This window comes from Gekko japonicus, unplaced genomic scaffold (genome assembly GCF_001447785.1).
Source record: "Gekko japonicus isolate JY-2015 unplaced genomic scaffold, Gekko_japonicus_V1.1 scaffold45, whole genome shotgun sequence".
NCBI lineage: Eukaryota > Metazoa > Chordata > Lepidosauria > Squamata > Gekkonidae > Gekko > Gekko japonicus.
This window is the reverse complement of record NW_015177011.1, coordinates 488,540-505,688: the sequence shown is the minus strand read 5'-3', so window position 1 is coordinate 505,688 and position 17,149 is coordinate 488,540. Positions and strand designations below refer to the sequence as shown.

The 17,149-nt window shown below is 46.3% G+C and overlaps 1 protein-coding gene across 2 annotated transcripts in view; it reads left to right on the top strand.

The window, feature by feature from the left end:
* VASH2 (vasohibin 2) overlaps window positions 1-17,149 on the top strand; it is a 73,125-nt gene that overhangs the window by 47,430 nt on the left and 8,546 nt on the right. The window contains exons 6-8 of one of the 2 annotated variants that reach the window (XM_015427610.1): window positions 1,056-1,437; window positions 7,270-7,385; window positions 8,162-8,200. In XM_015427610.1, the coding sequence (XP_015283096.1) occupies window positions 1,056-1,437; window positions 7,270-7,385; window positions 8,162-8,200 (537 nt within the window). The remainder of the gene's footprint in view (window positions 1-1,055; window positions 1,438-7,269; window positions 7,386-8,161; window positions 8,201-17,149) is intronic. The other variant, XM_015427611.1, reaches the window with a different exon arrangement.

The window sequence follows — 17,149 nt, the reverse complement described above, 5'->3', positions numbered from 1 at the left end:
ATTCTCTAGATAAACTCCATTGATAGTTGATTTACACAGGTATTACTTCCATTTACAGGTGGTGTATGTATAAGTATGTTAGTAATAAGTAATTGTATCTTGAGACTTTGAACCCAAGTACTGGAATGGTTTTGTTTCTGATTTAAGATGTAGATCTATAGATGGCAGATGTAGGGAGATGTGTGTGTACAGTTGTGGGTTATCCTTTTAGTCCCTTGGTTGTCTAAAGCTGGGGTCCCCTCTGCTTCTCTTAAAGTTGCAATAGAACCAAATTGAGATTGGGGAAAATTGTGAAGATTGTTACATTTACAACAAATAAATAATAAGAAACGAATGCTGAAATGGTACTTTGGGACACCAAACTGGCATATATCTAAAACAATTGATGCTCACAAAAATGTTGTTCTGAGCAACGGTCTGTTGAAAAGTGCTTCAGGTTCTCTGTAGCTGTCATGCACATGAGGAAAGCAGAAAGAATAACTACTCATATTTGTGTGAGAATGTGAGAATATAAGGCAAATTTCTCACAGTTGGGTTCCATGCCATTTTGATTATATGCATCCTATTGTTTCGCTTCTGTGAAGGAGTTTGAGGCTAGAGAGGCGGAAATGTCTGAACTCCTAGAGTAATTTGGGTTCTGAATGAGATTGAGCACTATGTTTCATAATAGCTTGGACCTTCAGCTGCAAATTAATTAACCACATGCTGTGGGTGGGAAGAGTTCCTTTAGACTGTTTAAGTCAACTTGATGGTTTGGGACTCTGGAAAAAAAAATCAAATCCAAATAAAAATATTCTTGTATCATCGAAACAGTGTGATCTTTACCTGCTTCATTCTTTAATTCTGAAGAATATAAGAATGACAGTAGCCTCAATTTAATGGAGGCAGAGTGAAGGGAAGTTTAATGTGTATTGAGTAGTCTTGATTCTTTTTTTCAGGGGAAGATCAAGGCTGGTGTCATATATTCTGACATAGGAAGAGTCCAAATGGCCATGGCCTGTTTCCCTTGTTTGACACCTTTTTTGTTGTTGTTACCTTGACATCAGCCACCCAAGATACTTAACCAACGGGCAACCTTCTGTGGAACGATTCCCCATCAGCTTTAAATCCCACTTCTCAGGGAACAATTTTCATCATGTGGTGCTTGGAATTTATTGCAATGGCCGATATGGATCACTGGGCATGAGCAGAAGGTCTGAACTGATGGACAAGCCTTTGATCTACCGAACGCTGAGTGACCTCATCTTTGAATTTGAAGACTCCTATAAAAAGCACTTGCACTCGGTAAAAAAAGTAAAAATTGGATTGTATGTCCCTCATGAGCCGCACAGCTTTCAGCCCATCGAGTGGAAGCAGTTGGTGCTCAACGTGTCAAAGATGATGCGGTCAGAGATCAGGAAGGAGTTGGAGAAATATGCCAGGGATATGAGAATGAAGGTATGTGCAATTACTGTAATACTTGCAGATGATGGGTTAAACAGAGGCCCAATTCACACATGCACTGACCAGTATGGGTGGCCACTTATGCAACTGCATAGTTGCTCCATTTGTTGGAGAGATATTTGGGTGAAGCAGCTTCTCATATGGTTTGGCTGATGTCAGCCAAGGGGTCACAGTTCCCCAAGAGTCATTAATCAGTTTTTTAAAGGTAGGCTTGAAACTGCGGCTGTTAATTTTGCCTTTTCCTATTGCCATGTTGTTTGGAACACTGGCCAAAAGTTCTGAAGTTCGCAGAAATCCCAAGGCAACTATATGCAAGATTTAGGTTTTTAATAAAGTATCAAACTTACAGAAATAACAGGCTTACTTCAGTCTCTGGGCCTTGAATGCAAACATACTCTACTGTGAAGCAAGCCAGAACTCGAGATGAGATATATAGCTAAAACTAAACATCGTATATCTGTCTGGTGCTCCTGCCCACCCCCCACCCTCATGAGGCAGTGGCATAATCGGTAGCTTAATGCCGTCTTATCAGGTTGTTTATTGTATTTTATTGTACTTTTACTGTTCTTAAATTATTAAACTAATATATAAGTGTTTTTTACTGATGGACACCGCCCTGAGCCCTGCTTTGCAGAGGAGGGTGGTTTAAAAATCTAAATAAATAAATAAATACCCTAATTGCTGGCTGCAAGTCAAGAATAGCATCATTAAAACTACATCTTAGACACTGAGAGATCTTGCACCTGGTATTCAGTGGCAAAGGAAAACAAGTCAGCTTTCTAGATAAGAATTTGGGAGAGTGTGACTGAAAACATTCTTTTGGGAGTGGCCTGCCAGCCATCCTCCCAAGCAAATAGAGGTAAGGAACTAATATAACTCCAAGATGGGGTAACAAAGGCTATACACATATTTATTTCCATTAGCAGAATCAAGAAAATTTGGCTCTGGCCAAAGAGCTGATAACTTATCATAGCCTTGAGGGTGTGCTGAATACATGAGATTAATCCTTTACATTAGTTGAGGGGTTTCATCCACCTCAGGCAGTTATATGGAGATGCATGATATAAATGTTCTAAATAAAGGCTGTATGTACTAGAGGTGGATTGAACATCTGGAAGATGCAAGTAGTCCTGGCGCGATGGAATGTTCACTGCTGAGGGGGCTGATGTGATTTGTAGCCATTCTAAAGAATTGCCTGGGAGCCAATGAAGACCTGAATGATCCATGAAAAAAGAAATGAAACATTGCAAAAACTCTCCCTGTTCCTAGGAATTGTATTAAGTCTTAGAGGCTTAAGTCCCTGGCACCAAATTTCCAGGGGATAATTTATGTATTGCCTTTCCTATTTACCCAGCCCCCCCAAAGAACGTCATATGAAAATGTTTTTATTACGGTACAGAACTGTAAGATATAAGAATTTAAGAATCCCTTGTTTTCCTTGATGGTTCATGTGGGCAGAACCCCTTTCTGGTAAACCATAGTAGCTAGACCCTGTGGCTGGCTCTTGTCAATGATATGACTATGTATAGATGGCTGTGTTGAAATTCATCTCTATATGCAAGCTTAGTTATCTCATAATTCTTTATAATATACACTGAAATTCTCCACATGTGTACTCTGCATCCAAACACTGAGCATCTGGTATAGCACATTCCCTACACATGTGGTGTCGGTTCTGCTTTTGATCTATATTAACAGCTCTCTGATCCTTGGAGCATCAAACCTATCAAGAATGCAGACTGTGTATTTTAAATATCAGTCTTCCTAATTTTCAGTTGTTTCCCCCTGGGTTCTCTTAGCTGAGTATGGCTTAATTTCCCAGCCTGCCACTGTCAGATATGCTGAGCTGCAAGAAGAATGTCTGAGAAAGTGTAATGAATCTCTGCTGGATGGGTTGGAGATTGCATTTATTCACATGTTGCTCTGGTGCCATTTTTAATCCTTTTAGTGGGGCTGGTGCAGGATCGGTTCATAGTGTCCAGTGGTTGTTTTGGTCCTTGTGTTGTGCTTGCAGGGCTATCTGACATTTGCATGAATATTGGAGAGGCTGTCCAGGGATTCCAGCTGTGATGTCATTGGTATGCTTAGGATTGTACGCTTAGCCTCAGCCAGACTTGGCTGCTATAATGTGGTCTACATAGAGTTGTCTTTGAAAAGGGTGTGGAAACAGCAACTGTTCAGAACGCAGCTTCCACTTTGCTGGTAGGGTCAGGTTGCCCGGAACATGTTACTCCCACTTAGCTTCATCTGCTTTGGTTGCCAGTTAGTTTTAGGGTTGACCAGGGGTCATTTCGTAGAAAAAGAGGTGCAGGAGCTCATTAGCATAACTTATTAGTATAATTTATTTGCATATGCCACACCCCCTGACATCACCGGAAGTGTGTCAGAAGGCAACACCCACTGCTCAGGCTCCACTGGACTGTTTTGGATTGCTATGTGCAGATCTGTCCTCACAGAGGAGGGAGAGCTTGTACCTGAATAAAACTTGGTCTTAAAGGTGCCACTGGACTGTTTTGGACCGGGGGCCGGGGGGGGGGCTCTGCAGCTTACCTGGCTGCTTCTTGCTCTGACTGAGGGCTGCTGGGAGCAGGGGGTGGGGCTTGTTGCATGTGACCGCCCCCTGGGCTCTTTACTGCCGGAGCTCCGCTTCTGTGCGCTCCTGCAGGAAATGACTCCTGGGGTTGACAGGTCCAGCTTGGGAAATTCCTAGAGATTTTGGGATGGTGCCTGGGGAGAGTGGGGTTGGGGATGGGGGAACTCAGCAGGGTTGCGATGGCGTAGAGTCCACCCTCCTCAGCTGCCCTTTCCTCCAAGGAAACTGATCAATGTAGCCTGGAGATCAGTTGTAATTCCCAGAGAACTCCCAAGCCCCACCTGGAGGCTGCCAACTCTACTTAGTTTTCAGGGCCAGTTCAAAGCACTGGTTGTGATTTTAAAGCCTAACAATGTGATGAACGTGGTCTATCCCAACAATTGCCTTCTTCTATGTGGATCTATCTAAGTACTGCGGTCGTTGTCATCATCATAATTGGGAGTTGCTATAGCACAGGGGCCAAGAGCATCGGCTGTGATCAAAGAGGCTGCTGATTCAAATCTCATCTCAGCCACAAACTTACTAGGTGGCTTTAGGCAAGCCACTCTCTCTCTCAGCCTCAGTTCCCCATCTGCAATATGGGAAGAATAATATGGGCCTACTCCTTATGGACTTTCAGGGCTGATGTGGGGAGCTTTAAAATGATGAAGAAACTCTAAGCAATCATCTCCCTCCACTGTCCTGAATGGAACTCCTGCTGCTCAGTGCAGTCATGGTGAGGGCGGGGGGGGGGGCAGGCGGGAGCCTCTCTCCAGCTGTCCCTCATGCTCCATTTACTAGTGCATTTACTAGAAAGCAAATCCCATTATTGAACTCAGTGGGATTTATTTTCAAGCCTTGGGAGCCATATCCTTTTACATATACGGTGTGAGGAGGTTGTTGCTGCTGCGCTTGGATGAATGAAAATGATGGCCTGTGACAACGGAATAACATTCTTAAATGACTGGAGGCTAGTTGGACGGAGGTGATTTCCCAGTGGCTTGACAGAGTTTAAGGAAAGTTACCTTTCCCAGCTGGGAGGAAGGGGACAGGTGTGCTTATATGTATGTGTGTGAAGAAACGGCAGGTATGAGCTTGGAACAGACAGAGCAGGTGACCAATCTATGAATAGGCTTGAAGCCACCTTGAAGGTGCAGGATCTCTCTCTCTCTCTCTGTGCATCTGCTATAAGGTAGTGGATCTGCTATCTGGTAGGAATGCCTCTTTGCCTTCACTGGTGCACTATTTGTAACTATAGTAAATACTGCAAAAATGCCTCAAGACTAGGGGCTGGTGATTCCCTCATAGAGTTGTGGGCAATGTCTAGACTCATCCCACAGAATCTCATGACATAACTTCTGTTTTTTGCTGGAAGTAACATTGCACATTGGCGTGACATTGGTGTGCTTCTCCCCCCCCCCCCAATCTTCCTGGCTGGTTGCCAGCTGGAGTTGACAATTCCACATAAGACTCCACTTTTCTTGGACAGCACTGGTCAGGGAAAATTTAGTAATATTAAACCCTCTGTAAAGTATTGGGTCTGATGCAGGAATTAGTGAATCAGCTCATAACTTTATTTGTAGCTCAGGAACAAGACACAGAAGCCGGCTCGCAGGCCGGCTTATATCCTGAAGCAAAACCACACCCCAACACCAGTGATAGGTCTATTTGCATTGATAGAGTTAACTCTAGGATCCTAGTCCCCCGATTGGAAGGGGAACTAGGATCCGACCGTCTATTGTTCTGGTGGAGCGAAGCTCAGGCTCTTCGCATGACCATGTGCGGACCGGCTGCAACCGGATCGCGCACATGGTTGGGTCGGTACACAACACCCTCTGAACTCTAGTCCTGGAAATCTGAGGGTGCATCATTGAAATGATGCTACTACAAACTGTATACATGCAGAGACCAGTTGATGCTGTTTCCTCTTACTGCATTCTCCCACAATATGCTTTATGACAGCTTTACAGCACTATGATATAGCAAGATGCTGCTTTTCAGTCAGTGCAGACAGATGCTCTTTTATATCAAGGACTCAGGAAGAGCTAGATCCAAAGACACAGCTTAGGGCTACCAACCTCCTGCCAGGGGAGGGGGTTTCACTGCCCCTAGCCATCACCCCTCCGCCACCAATCAGCTGGCCAATGGGGGTAAAATGGTGCAAAAATGGGGTGCATCCTGACGCACTGACATAATTCCCTGTGCTCCCGGAAGTGACATCAGCACATCAGCTACATGGGGAATACTCTGGTACTTGGGTAAAGCCAGGGCTATTTTGGGGCAGGAACGTACAGGAACAGAGTTCTGGCTGGCTCCCGAGTTGGCCACGCCCAGCAGGAACTCATTAGCATAATAGGCCACACCCAACAGCAGAAACTCATTAGGATTGGCAACATTAGGGGTGTGTGGCCTAACATGCAAAGGAGTTCCTGCAACAAAAAAAGGTCCTGGGTTTTGACAACAAACAAGGTAAACAGAATAAGAAGCAAAAGGTGGGTGTGGCTAGATGACCACACTTCTGTAACATGGGGGTGCATCCTAATGTGCTAATGAGCTGTGCTGTCAGGGGTGTGGCCTAATATGCTAATGAGTTTCTGGTGTTGGGTGTGGCCTATTATCCTAATGAAGTCCTGGTGGGCTTTTTCTACCGTAAAGCTATGATTTTACCATAGAGTTTTGCTGAAATATCAGAGCATCCCTGGTGTCACTGGGAATGGGCTGACATCACATAAGGGGCACTCCAGAAGTGAAGTCACCATGTTGCTGGCAACATTGCTGCATTGCCAGCCTGAGCCTCACATGCCACCTGAAGGTCCTCCCTGCCCCCCACTGGTTGCCGGGGGGATCTGGCAACCCTTTTGGAAATACATGAATATTTTGTTATTTATTTGCACATTCTTAAATTTGTCCTGAATCTTCTAGATTGGGGTCTTTGGGGAGGTAAATAAATGGTTCCTGATTAAGCACAGAAATGTCTGTCAGTTTTGTGGTGTTCTCACAACACTCATTTAAAAAATAAATAAAAAATAGATATAGATAATCAACATTTCACAAATGGTCCTTTAGTAGAAAAATCAATAACAAGCATATAAGCAAGCCTTTAATTATACTAAATCAATATGTGGTTTATGAAATAAAAGAATTTCAGAATGTATTATAATTAATACTAAGAGGTGTATTTGTCATCTGGAGGGAAAAAGCAACATCATGAAGGATTTTTTTTAACTTAGCTAACTTATTTTCTTTCCTTCCAGATTTTGAAACCCGCAAGTGCCCATTCTCCAGTCAAGCAGAGATCACGAGGGAAGTCCCTGTCACCTCGAAGGAGACAAGCTAGCCCTCAGAGGCGAGCATGCAGAAGAGACAAATCGTGAGTATTATCATGCTGAGATCTGGGTCAGAATTAGGGTTGCCAAGTCTCCTCCCATGGCAGGAGAAACCTTCCGCCACCAGTTTGCGCTTCCCACCACCACTCCTGTGGGTTGAGAGATAAAAATAAAATAGCTATTTTTTATTTTTTTATTGCATTTATTGGATTTTTTAAATTGCATTTTATATAAGGACTACAAACTACAATGAAAACAAGGGAGGGGAACTACATTTAAGGAGAAAGAAAAGATAACCACTACTAACTAAAAACCCAAGAGAGGAGATCATCAAATTAGCTTGCATACAATGCCATCCCTTAAAACGCTAACAATTTTATGAACTTAGTCAGATATGCTAATATAACTTTTAAGTCTTAAATTTAACTGTTGGAAAGAGACCCCTAAGCTATACAATCGCTGTTGTTGTGTGTGATGTGATGTCATTTCTAGGGGAAACCCGGAAGTGACATCATGTTGCTCTAGGAATCACCAGAAACTCTATGTTGGCCTCTAAATTTTTCAAACCATATTTTGAATATGCCTGGGGTCCTTTGGAAGCTTAGCAGGGTCTGTCAGAGAGAAGAGCAATAAGGGTGGGAAAAGCTTTCCCTGACAGACAGTGTTCCGCCCCTCCCCTATCACCTTTGAGTTCTTTGCTTCAGTCTGCACGTACACTCGAAGTGGCTTAAGTATCGACCATTGTATTAAAGGTAGCACACATGAGTATGAAGTGAAGTAATATATCCCACAGCAGATTTTGCTTTCTTGGTCTTTTTAGGAGACACCTGGATCCTATTGAGCTGACTGGAATCTTCAGGTATCAAGTGGCATCACAACTTTTCTTAGTGAGAATATTCAGAGGTTTGGAAAGAGTAAATTAAAAATAGCTATTAGCGATCTAAACTGTGAAATGTCAGCCACCTTATCCCTTTGACTTGAAGGCCTTTATTACCATAGTCCCAGGTATCTGGGGACTGGTCAGAGCTACACAGTTGTGATGAAAAAAGCACTTTGTGCATGTTCAAATGCACTCAATTATTATATTTTATGTTACAAGGCTAAGCCTTTATGCTAAAGAAAGTTTCAGAGGCCTAGGCCCCTTCTCAGAATCCAGGTCTGCATAAAGTGTGACTCACCAAGCCAAATGGTATGCACCAGTAACATATTATGGTCAGTAAGATACTATGGTTCTCTCACCATTTTTTGGCAGAAAAAGAAAAAAAAGTAGAGTTTTTTAAAAAAGGATTTAAAACATGCACACCTGCTTTTATGTTTCCCTGTGTGTGTACGATCATCATAATTGTCAACTCTAATAGCAAACTTGACAAAATCTGAGGGTACTTAAATCTGGAGACTGGACCCATGAAAGTACCAAGACAGATCTTTCAAAAAAATTTTTTTTGTTTTTAATTTTGTGTTTTTAATTGTTAAATTTTGTGCTTTTAATTGTGGTGAGCCACCCTGAGCCCTGTGTGCAGGGAAGGGTGGGGTAATAAATAAATAAATAAATAAAGCTTTAAAAAAACCCTCCAAAATGATAAAAGGAGAGCCTGTGTGAAGCAAAGTAGATGTAATCCAGTCTTGCCCAGCACAAGGCAATTCAGATGGTAGTGCTCTGCTCAGCCTGGCTTGGCCCTGAGCAAGGGGAGTCAAATGGCACTGCTTGGCCCCATGTGAGGCAAGGCAGACAAGGCATCCAACTCTGCCCAGCTCACCCCTGTGCAAGGCGAGGCAGACAGGAGCATCTGGCTCGGCCAGGCCCTCATGTGATGAGGCCCCAGGTGCAGTGAGGGTGGTGCTTGGCCTAGCTTAGCCCCAAGAAGGTTAAGCAGACAGTGGTGCTCTGTCTGGCTCAGCTGAGGCCTGTGCAAGACAGGTGGTGGCGGTGCTTCACTGTGCTCAGATCCACACAAGGCAGGGCACAGAGGGAGGTGCTGAGCTCCACATGAGAGGAGGGAAGGAGGGAGGCTCCTGGTCTGGCTAGGCTTGCCAAGTCCCCCCGGGGGGCGGGGAAACCCCCGCCCCAGAGGCCCGTTCCCCACCGCCGGCGGATCGGGCCCCAGGGGAACTCCATCCCAATGTGCACGTCGCCCGGAAGTGATGTGGGCACGCCGGGCACGCTGGGGGCGGGGCCACGGTCATCCGAGGGAAAACTCTATGGTTTTCCCTTGGATGGTCGTGGCCCCACCCCCAGCGTGCCCAGCGTGCCCAAGTCACTTCCGGGTGACGTGGATGCGGCGCACGCATGCTCCAGCCGCCAGCCGGGAGTCCCCCGCTGCGGCTGAATTCACACTTGGCAACCCTAGGTCTGGCTGAGCCCCGTATGGAGCAATGGAGGAATACAGTCAGCCTAGCTGCACCCTGCATGAGGTGAGGGAGGCTGTGCCTGGCCAACTGGTTGTGTAGGCTGATTCTTCCTCCCTCCTCCCCTCCTCCCTTTGGGTTGGTGGAGCAGGGGCAGGCAGACTGCCTCTTCCTCTCTTGCTGGCGCCTCTGCTCCTGCTCACAGGGTTCTGAGAATAATATGGCGGACAGGAGAATGACATAAGCTACTTTGGTTCCCCAGTTGAAGATGGGGTGCAGGTAAAAGTTAGGTAGGTGGGTGGGTGACAAGGAGAGAAGGAAGTAGAGAAGGGTGAGGATATGTGGGTTGTCATATGGATGAATGGCAGTTGTATGGGGAAGGTGAGACCGGAGAAAATGGGGTGCCCTTTGCAAGTCCTTGCAGGTTCCTCACTGTACAACTGGGCCTGCCCTGGCAACAAGCACTGCACAAATGTGCCGTAGTTTCCCCAAGTAGAGAGTGCCAGGGGTAGGGATGTGCAAAAAACTGAAGTTGGGGAGGAGATAAAGGTGTGTTTGCTGGTGGATCGGAAAGAGAGTAGGAGGCAGGAAAAGGGGAGAGTCTATGAGGGTTGTCAAGAAAGGGAAAGAAGAAATAGTAGGGGAGAGAGAAATGAGATACATCCCACAAGTCCTTGTGGGCTCCCATTTGTAGCTGTATATCTACACATACTACAGAATGTACAAGCAGCAAGTTCACATAAGTTAAAAAAAATGAAAACAAGAAACCAGCCCTAACATACTATGCAAAAGAGAAGGAATGTCCACAATATGTGTGGCAATTGCATTGTAAATCTGTCCCTACGGAGGGGCTCTCCCCCCCCACACAGCAGGGGTTCATTAGCTGTCTCTTAGAAGCTGAGTGTGTTCAGCCCTCCCTTTCTAAATATACTTCTGTGCTTCTAGCAGCTGCTGAATTAAGAGCAGAGCTCTGTTTTGCCCAGGAATCTGTCCTACAGCCGCATCACAACATTCTCGCGGGCCCTTAGTGGGAGTTCCTGCCTTCATCTAGTGTCTGGATAATTATAGTTGTCGGAGGCTGCAAACCTCCACTGATGCTCGTTCCTGCTTCAGTTCATCTCCTTCAGGGGGTATTTTAATCTTCTTGTTTCTGTGGCTGTTTCCACAGTTGCTAGGGTGGCACAAGTGTTCAAGGGGGGAGGTCTCTGTTTGACAAAGAAGTGTCAGCTGAGCAGGCCTCTTGAGTGCCAACTGTTGACCAAACGCCAGCTGCACAGTCCCCAGCTTATTTCTTATTTTCTTTTAGAGTCCCTTATGAGATAGCGACCGGTAATTAAAATTAATCCCATGGGTATGTCAAGGGCTGAGTTCTGTGCACAGGTAAGCATCTTAAATCCACTGAAGTCAGTGAGATTTTAGATGGCTGCCTATGGTCAGTGCTCCAGAATGTTAGTTCTGTCTGGCTGCACCGCCGCTGATAGCTGCGTTCTGCAGCTCACGTTCTCTCTGGTCCAGTTCTTCTGCTTTGCGGTTCAGTTCCTCCCGGCATTTCAGCAGTTCGGCAGTGGCTGCTGCGGCGGACTCCTGGGTTCCATAAGAGCCATGATTCCTGGGCTCTGTGGGGCTTGTCTTCTTGGGGGGTTGTGAGGCAGGAGCTGGCTGGGCTGGGGGACCTGAGGGTCCGGGGTTAAACGGAGGCAGGGGGCGCTGCCCTGGGTTTTCAAAGGGATTGTAGACATTCAGGGTGGCATGCTCGGTGGTCGGTCTGTGCTGCGTGATTGCAGGGTCCTGGAAGGGGTCCCCCTTGAAGGGGTTTCCCCTGCCGTTCAGGCCCATGCCTGCCCTCCCTCCGTCATGGGTCCTACTACGTCTGCTCCCTCTTCCAGCCTGCGAGGTTCTCCAGAATGTTAGTTGTTATTAGTTTTCTGGGTATAAAATGAGTTCTAAGACTCCTAAAATATTAACACTTTTTGTGACATGAGCTTTAAGAATTGCCTCGTGGAAGGTCCTTTGTATCCAACATTCTGCTTCTAACAGGAACAATATGAGACAGTCTTCTGTACATTAAACATCCTCATTCAGCTCCCCATGGAATCACCAGTATGGTGAAGCATTCCCTAACAGTTTTCACATGGCTGAAATAAAGTGCTACTTGATCCTCAGTGATCAGAATTGGGCTTTTCTGCACATGCTCAGGAGTATTTTCTTCTCTAAAGACACAGAATAATATTGCCAGCGGATTCTGACAAATGCAATACCACTGAGCTGCAGCATTGCAGCTGTCAACCCAAGCTGGTTTTGGAGTGTGTCTTGTCTGTCTAGTTACTCAGAATATCTGATCTGAAACCTAGGAGACTCCTACTGCAGTCTGCAGCTCTCATATGAGGCATGAGCAGCTTCAGGCTGGGGGATTGGGCAGTCTGGAATGGGAAATAACAGTGTATGGATAAATATGTATATATTGGTCTTTTTAAATCCGTACCCTTAGATAAAGAGTCAGGCTGTGATGGAAGTTAAGCTCCATTCTCAAAACCTATCTCTTCTGAGAAGGCTTTGTCTTAAACCATTGTTCCACATATCTACCAAAATGCAGTTGGACTTGATATAAAAGTGGCAAGTGACTCACCTTCCTTTGCTTCTCCTACTTCAGCGCAATGTCCAGACAGAACTTGCACCCATAATCCAAAGCAATAAACACAGCCAAAAAAAAAGACACACCAAACAAAAACCACTTGCAGAAAAAAGGAGAAAAGATTATTAGAATCAGTTTTAATCTTTTCAATATGCTTAATTAATCTGGTTAGATTCAATTTAGTCATTTCAATCTGCTCAGTTAATTAAACAAATAAATCCAATTATTCCCCCAAACCCTCTGAAATAAAGTTGTCTTGATTTGATATGTAAGACTAACAGGGATGATGCTAAATAGACATGTCTAGGGAATAAGTTCCACAACTTCAGTGCTGCCTCCCACAAGCCCGTGTCCCCTGTAAACAGTTGCTACACCTCCAGTGGTAGCGGGAACCAGAACAACATTTCTCTTGATGACCGAAATTTAAAAGTAGGTTTACTTGGGTAAATGGTGGTCTTTGAGGTATCATGGACCCAAACAGTTCATAGGATAACATAATTCTATTCTGACTCTTCATTGATGGGAGTTTGCCAGGGGTCGTTTCATAGAAAAAGCGCTAGGGGAACTCATTAGCATAACTCATTAGCATATGCCACACCCCCTGACATCACCGGAAGTGTTGGGGGCCTGGCGGTGGACCTGCAAGGCCGGCGGGAGTGTGAGGAAGCCCCGCCAAGGCCCTCCCTGGCCCCAGGCAGGCAGGGGTGGGGAGAGGCAGGGAGGAAGCAACTTACCCTCCTTCTTCTCCTGCCTCCTCCTGGCTGACTGAGGGCTGGAAGCGGTGCGGCCGGAAGCAGGGGGTGGGGCTTCATCGTGTGCCCCCCGCACCTCACCCGGGGGAACTGCGATCCCCCGCGATCTCCCCCGAATCGACCTCTGGAGTTTGCTTAATTGGGACAGCATCTCCTAACATCTGACCCTTCTCCTAAGAAAAGCCTCTCATTTTCAGATATAAGAATAATTTTTATTTTGGGATTCTTGATCAGTCCAGCCTTGGAGCTGTGGTTTAATAACATTTGGCAATCAGCTGACAAAGAAGTTAGCTGAAAACAAACAGGGCAGCAAAGAAAATCATTACCTGTCAAGAGAAAGATGTTCCTTAACAATGTCAACTTAGCTGGATGTATCTCATTTTACTGCCTCGTCAGGCAGGTAGGAAAGTTGTAGTGACTAAAAAGGAAATGGGGGGTGAGACTGTTCCAGAGTACATTGGCTGTTACCTAGAAGGTGACTCATCACTCTGTTCTTATGGTAATAAGAACATAAGAAGAACCCTGCTGGATCAGATAAGTGGTCCATCTAGTCCAGCATCCTGGCTCACACAGTGGCCAAACAGTTCCTCTGGAGGGCCAACAGCCTTCCCCTGATGTTGCCTCCTGACTCTGGGATTCAGAGGCTTGGTGCCTCTGAATGTGGAGTAGGGATGGTCACAAACCAGCTCGTGAACTAAAATTCATACAACGTTTGGCTGGTTTGTGGTTTACAGAGTGATGTTCATGGAAGGCAACTGGCACAAACATTCCACGAACTTTCATTCTGTTTGTGGTTCATGGTGGTCCATGAATAGATACATTTCTGCTCAATTAAACTGTTTACAGAACTTCAAAGCAACAGGGGCCCAGAACTCTCCAATTTTGGAAGCACGAATAGGAACCCCCCCAAAGCTTAACAGGCACTACTGGCTGCCAATAACAGAGTTCCCATTCTGCTCTGTGGGATCAGAATGCTATATATCAGCTCAGCTCCACAGCCTCTCCTCTTCTGTCTGTTGGCCGTTAATCAGAGAGGCAGGGAACTTGTTAAAAGCAGAGGGCACTCATTTATTCCTGATTGTGAACACCTCTTCCCTGCTGGGGTTTGGGTGTTAGATAGACTCAGGGCTCCGAGCCGCCCCATCTCTCTGCTCATGCTGAAACTGGGTGTTAGATAGACTCAGGGCTCTGAGCCGCCCCATCTCTCTGCTCATGCTGAGCAGAGGGGCTCAGCTACTGGGTGCCTTGGTTGAGGACCCACATTTTATATCCTCTTGATTGTGAACTTTTCTCTCCTGCTGGGATTTTGGTGTTTCTCTGCTCACGCTGAGTGCCTCAGCTGAGGACACCTGTTTTGTACCTTCCTGATTGTGAACACCTTTCTCCTGCTGTGGTTTGGGTGTTAGGTGGACTCAGGGCTCATAGCCACGCAAGAGTAGTTTGGGCCAGATGACAGCCTTGGGTGACCAGTACTCCAGGGGATCAGTGTCAGCGTGCTCAGGGGGCTTATGAGGTACTCCCTCACCTTCACCTCTGCCGAATCCTCTGCGTGGCATCCCCACTGCTGCTGACCTCCCAGTTCACTACTGACAATCAGTAGTGGGGCTTCTCTCCGTTTGGGCTCTTTGAGGCAGAGGTGCTGGGCTGCACCTCCTCCTTCTCTTCCTCCTCCCCAGCCTCTTCCACCTGCTGTTCCCCCTGGCCACGTCTGTTGGCCTATAGCCTCTGCACTTCTTTGCAGAGCTCACACTTTCATTTCAAAAGCTCTGCATTCAGAAGAGCAATGCTGCCTTTTATCTGGGGATCACAATCTACACTGGCCAGCTTGTACTCCCCTTTATTGCAGAGAGGATGCAACCTGGTAGTGATGCCAACCTTCAACCTCTCTGCCAAGGGCCTGACCTGTGGGAGAACAGCTGGCTCCAGTGTGGAGGCCAGCACCTGGTCCAGCCCTTGAATCAGGGGGATGACTTAACCCAGGCTGGCCATATGGGCTTACAGCACCTCAGTCGTGCCCTAGAAGGGCTTGAGGAAGTGCACCATTTTTGGGGCTGTCTTCTGCAGTCCTTTTCAAGTTTAAACAGACTGCAGAAGACAGCCTGAAACAGCTGAGCCGTGGGGAGCGCCTCCCCACCATTCAGCTGGTTTTGTGGCTTTTGGGGGGAACAGAAAGCCTTTAAACCCTTGCTTTCTGCTCCATCCATGAACCAATTTAAAAGTTTGTGGAGGTTCATGATGGTGAATCTGTCATGAACGTCTGTTTGTGAAATCTGTCATGAATTTTGCTTTGTGTTTCAGTTTGTGCCCATCCCTAGTTGGGAACTACCTGGAGAACTTGGGAGTGAAGGCTGGGGAGGGCGGGGTTTGGGGAGGGGAGGGGAGGAACCTCAAGAGGGTACAATGCCATGGAATCCACCCTCCAAAGCAGCCCTTTTCTTTTAGGGAACAGATCAGTTGTAATAGCAGATCACCAGGCCCCACCTGGAGGTTGACAGCCCTGAAGAGTAGAGTGCTAACAACCCAAAATGTCACAAATACAGATATATCCTGAAATGTTTCTCATTATACAACGTGTCTGCAATGGTGTCAGGAGAGATGGAATAAGCTCAGAGCAATTTACACTTAAAAAAACAAACGCCCAACACCTTGATTATCCTGTCTGGAAAGTTGTATAAATTACTGTGGAATAAACTTATCATGAATACCAGTACTGTACAGATCATCAGTAGCTGAGGTATTGTAGCACTGTTATGAATTAGGAAGTCCTGAGTTCAAATATGAATAGCCCGATAACCTTAAGCAAGCTGCTATACCTCAACCCTTGCAGTATGGAGTTGATAATATTGGCTGGTATCCAACAAGATCCAATCATGGAGCGGTGCTTTTGTGCTTCCCCCTCTGGCTGCAGCACACTGAGCCCTTGAAATTTTGTTCCTCAGGGTTAGCAGACTCTCAGGGACAACAGAAGGGTCAGTGTTGGCATCTGCAGTGGGATAGGGAAATTGTGAGAATTACTCTTTACCCTCTTCTGATGATGGAAATGCCTTTCATATTCAGACACTCATGACTGTAGCTAGTGGCAGAAACTAGTGACAGTCACTGACTTTGCTTTCCAGGGTTGTTGTAAGTTTGACTGAGATAATGTGTGGTGCTCTGAACATTCTAAATGATAAATAAATGCTTACTATTCACAGTGGATTGATCCATCAGTGGCTGTTAGCCTAAAGGATGCCTCTGTGTTCAGATTCAGGTGGGTAGTTGTGTTGGTCTGAAGCAATATAACCAAATTTGAGTCCAGTGGCACCTTTAAGACCAATGAAGTTTAATTCAGGAGGAGACATTAACCGCTGCCCTAGTTGTGGGCTTTATGAATCAATATAGGAAAGAGAATGCTGGCTTAGGTGAACTATTGGCCCGATCCAGCTGGGCTCTGTATACATTCTTGTTATAACTGTACCATTCTGAAGTCAAGCACTATGGTTTTGTTCTCTAAGGAAACAGTAAACAAAGGGTGCTTGGAAGTTCCATTTCCTACAGGGTCTAGAGTTGCCTGGCCCCCTCATTGCTCCGGCGGGGAGATATGGGGGGCGTTCTGGGGATAAGCAGGGATGTCCCCTTGCCCCTAAGAGCAACTGCCCGCCTGGCCAACACTCTCCCTCCCCTTCTGCCTGATTTAAAGGACTTCAGCTGATGGATGGGGAACATGTTGCTTGCCGAAAATCTGGAGGGCTCTTTAAATCTAGCAGGAGGGAGGGAGAGGGGCAGTCACGGGCTGCATGCTTGGCTCACAAAAAGACCCTTTAAAGAGTCTTTTTGCAAGCAGGGTGGGGCCCACAGTGTGCAGGGCCAGGGAAAATCAGCCCTGTGTGCTGTGGCCCCCACCCTACTCACAAAAAGATCCTTTAAAGGGTCTTTTTGTGAGCCGAGCATGTGATCCACGACCACCTCTGTCCCTCCCTCCTGCTAGATTTAAAGGGCCCTCCAGCTGGTGGGCGGGCCATGTGGTCCCCACTGATCAGCTGAACTTCTGAAGCCCTTTAAATCAGGCAGGAGGGGAGGGAAAGGGGTGGGTGGGTGG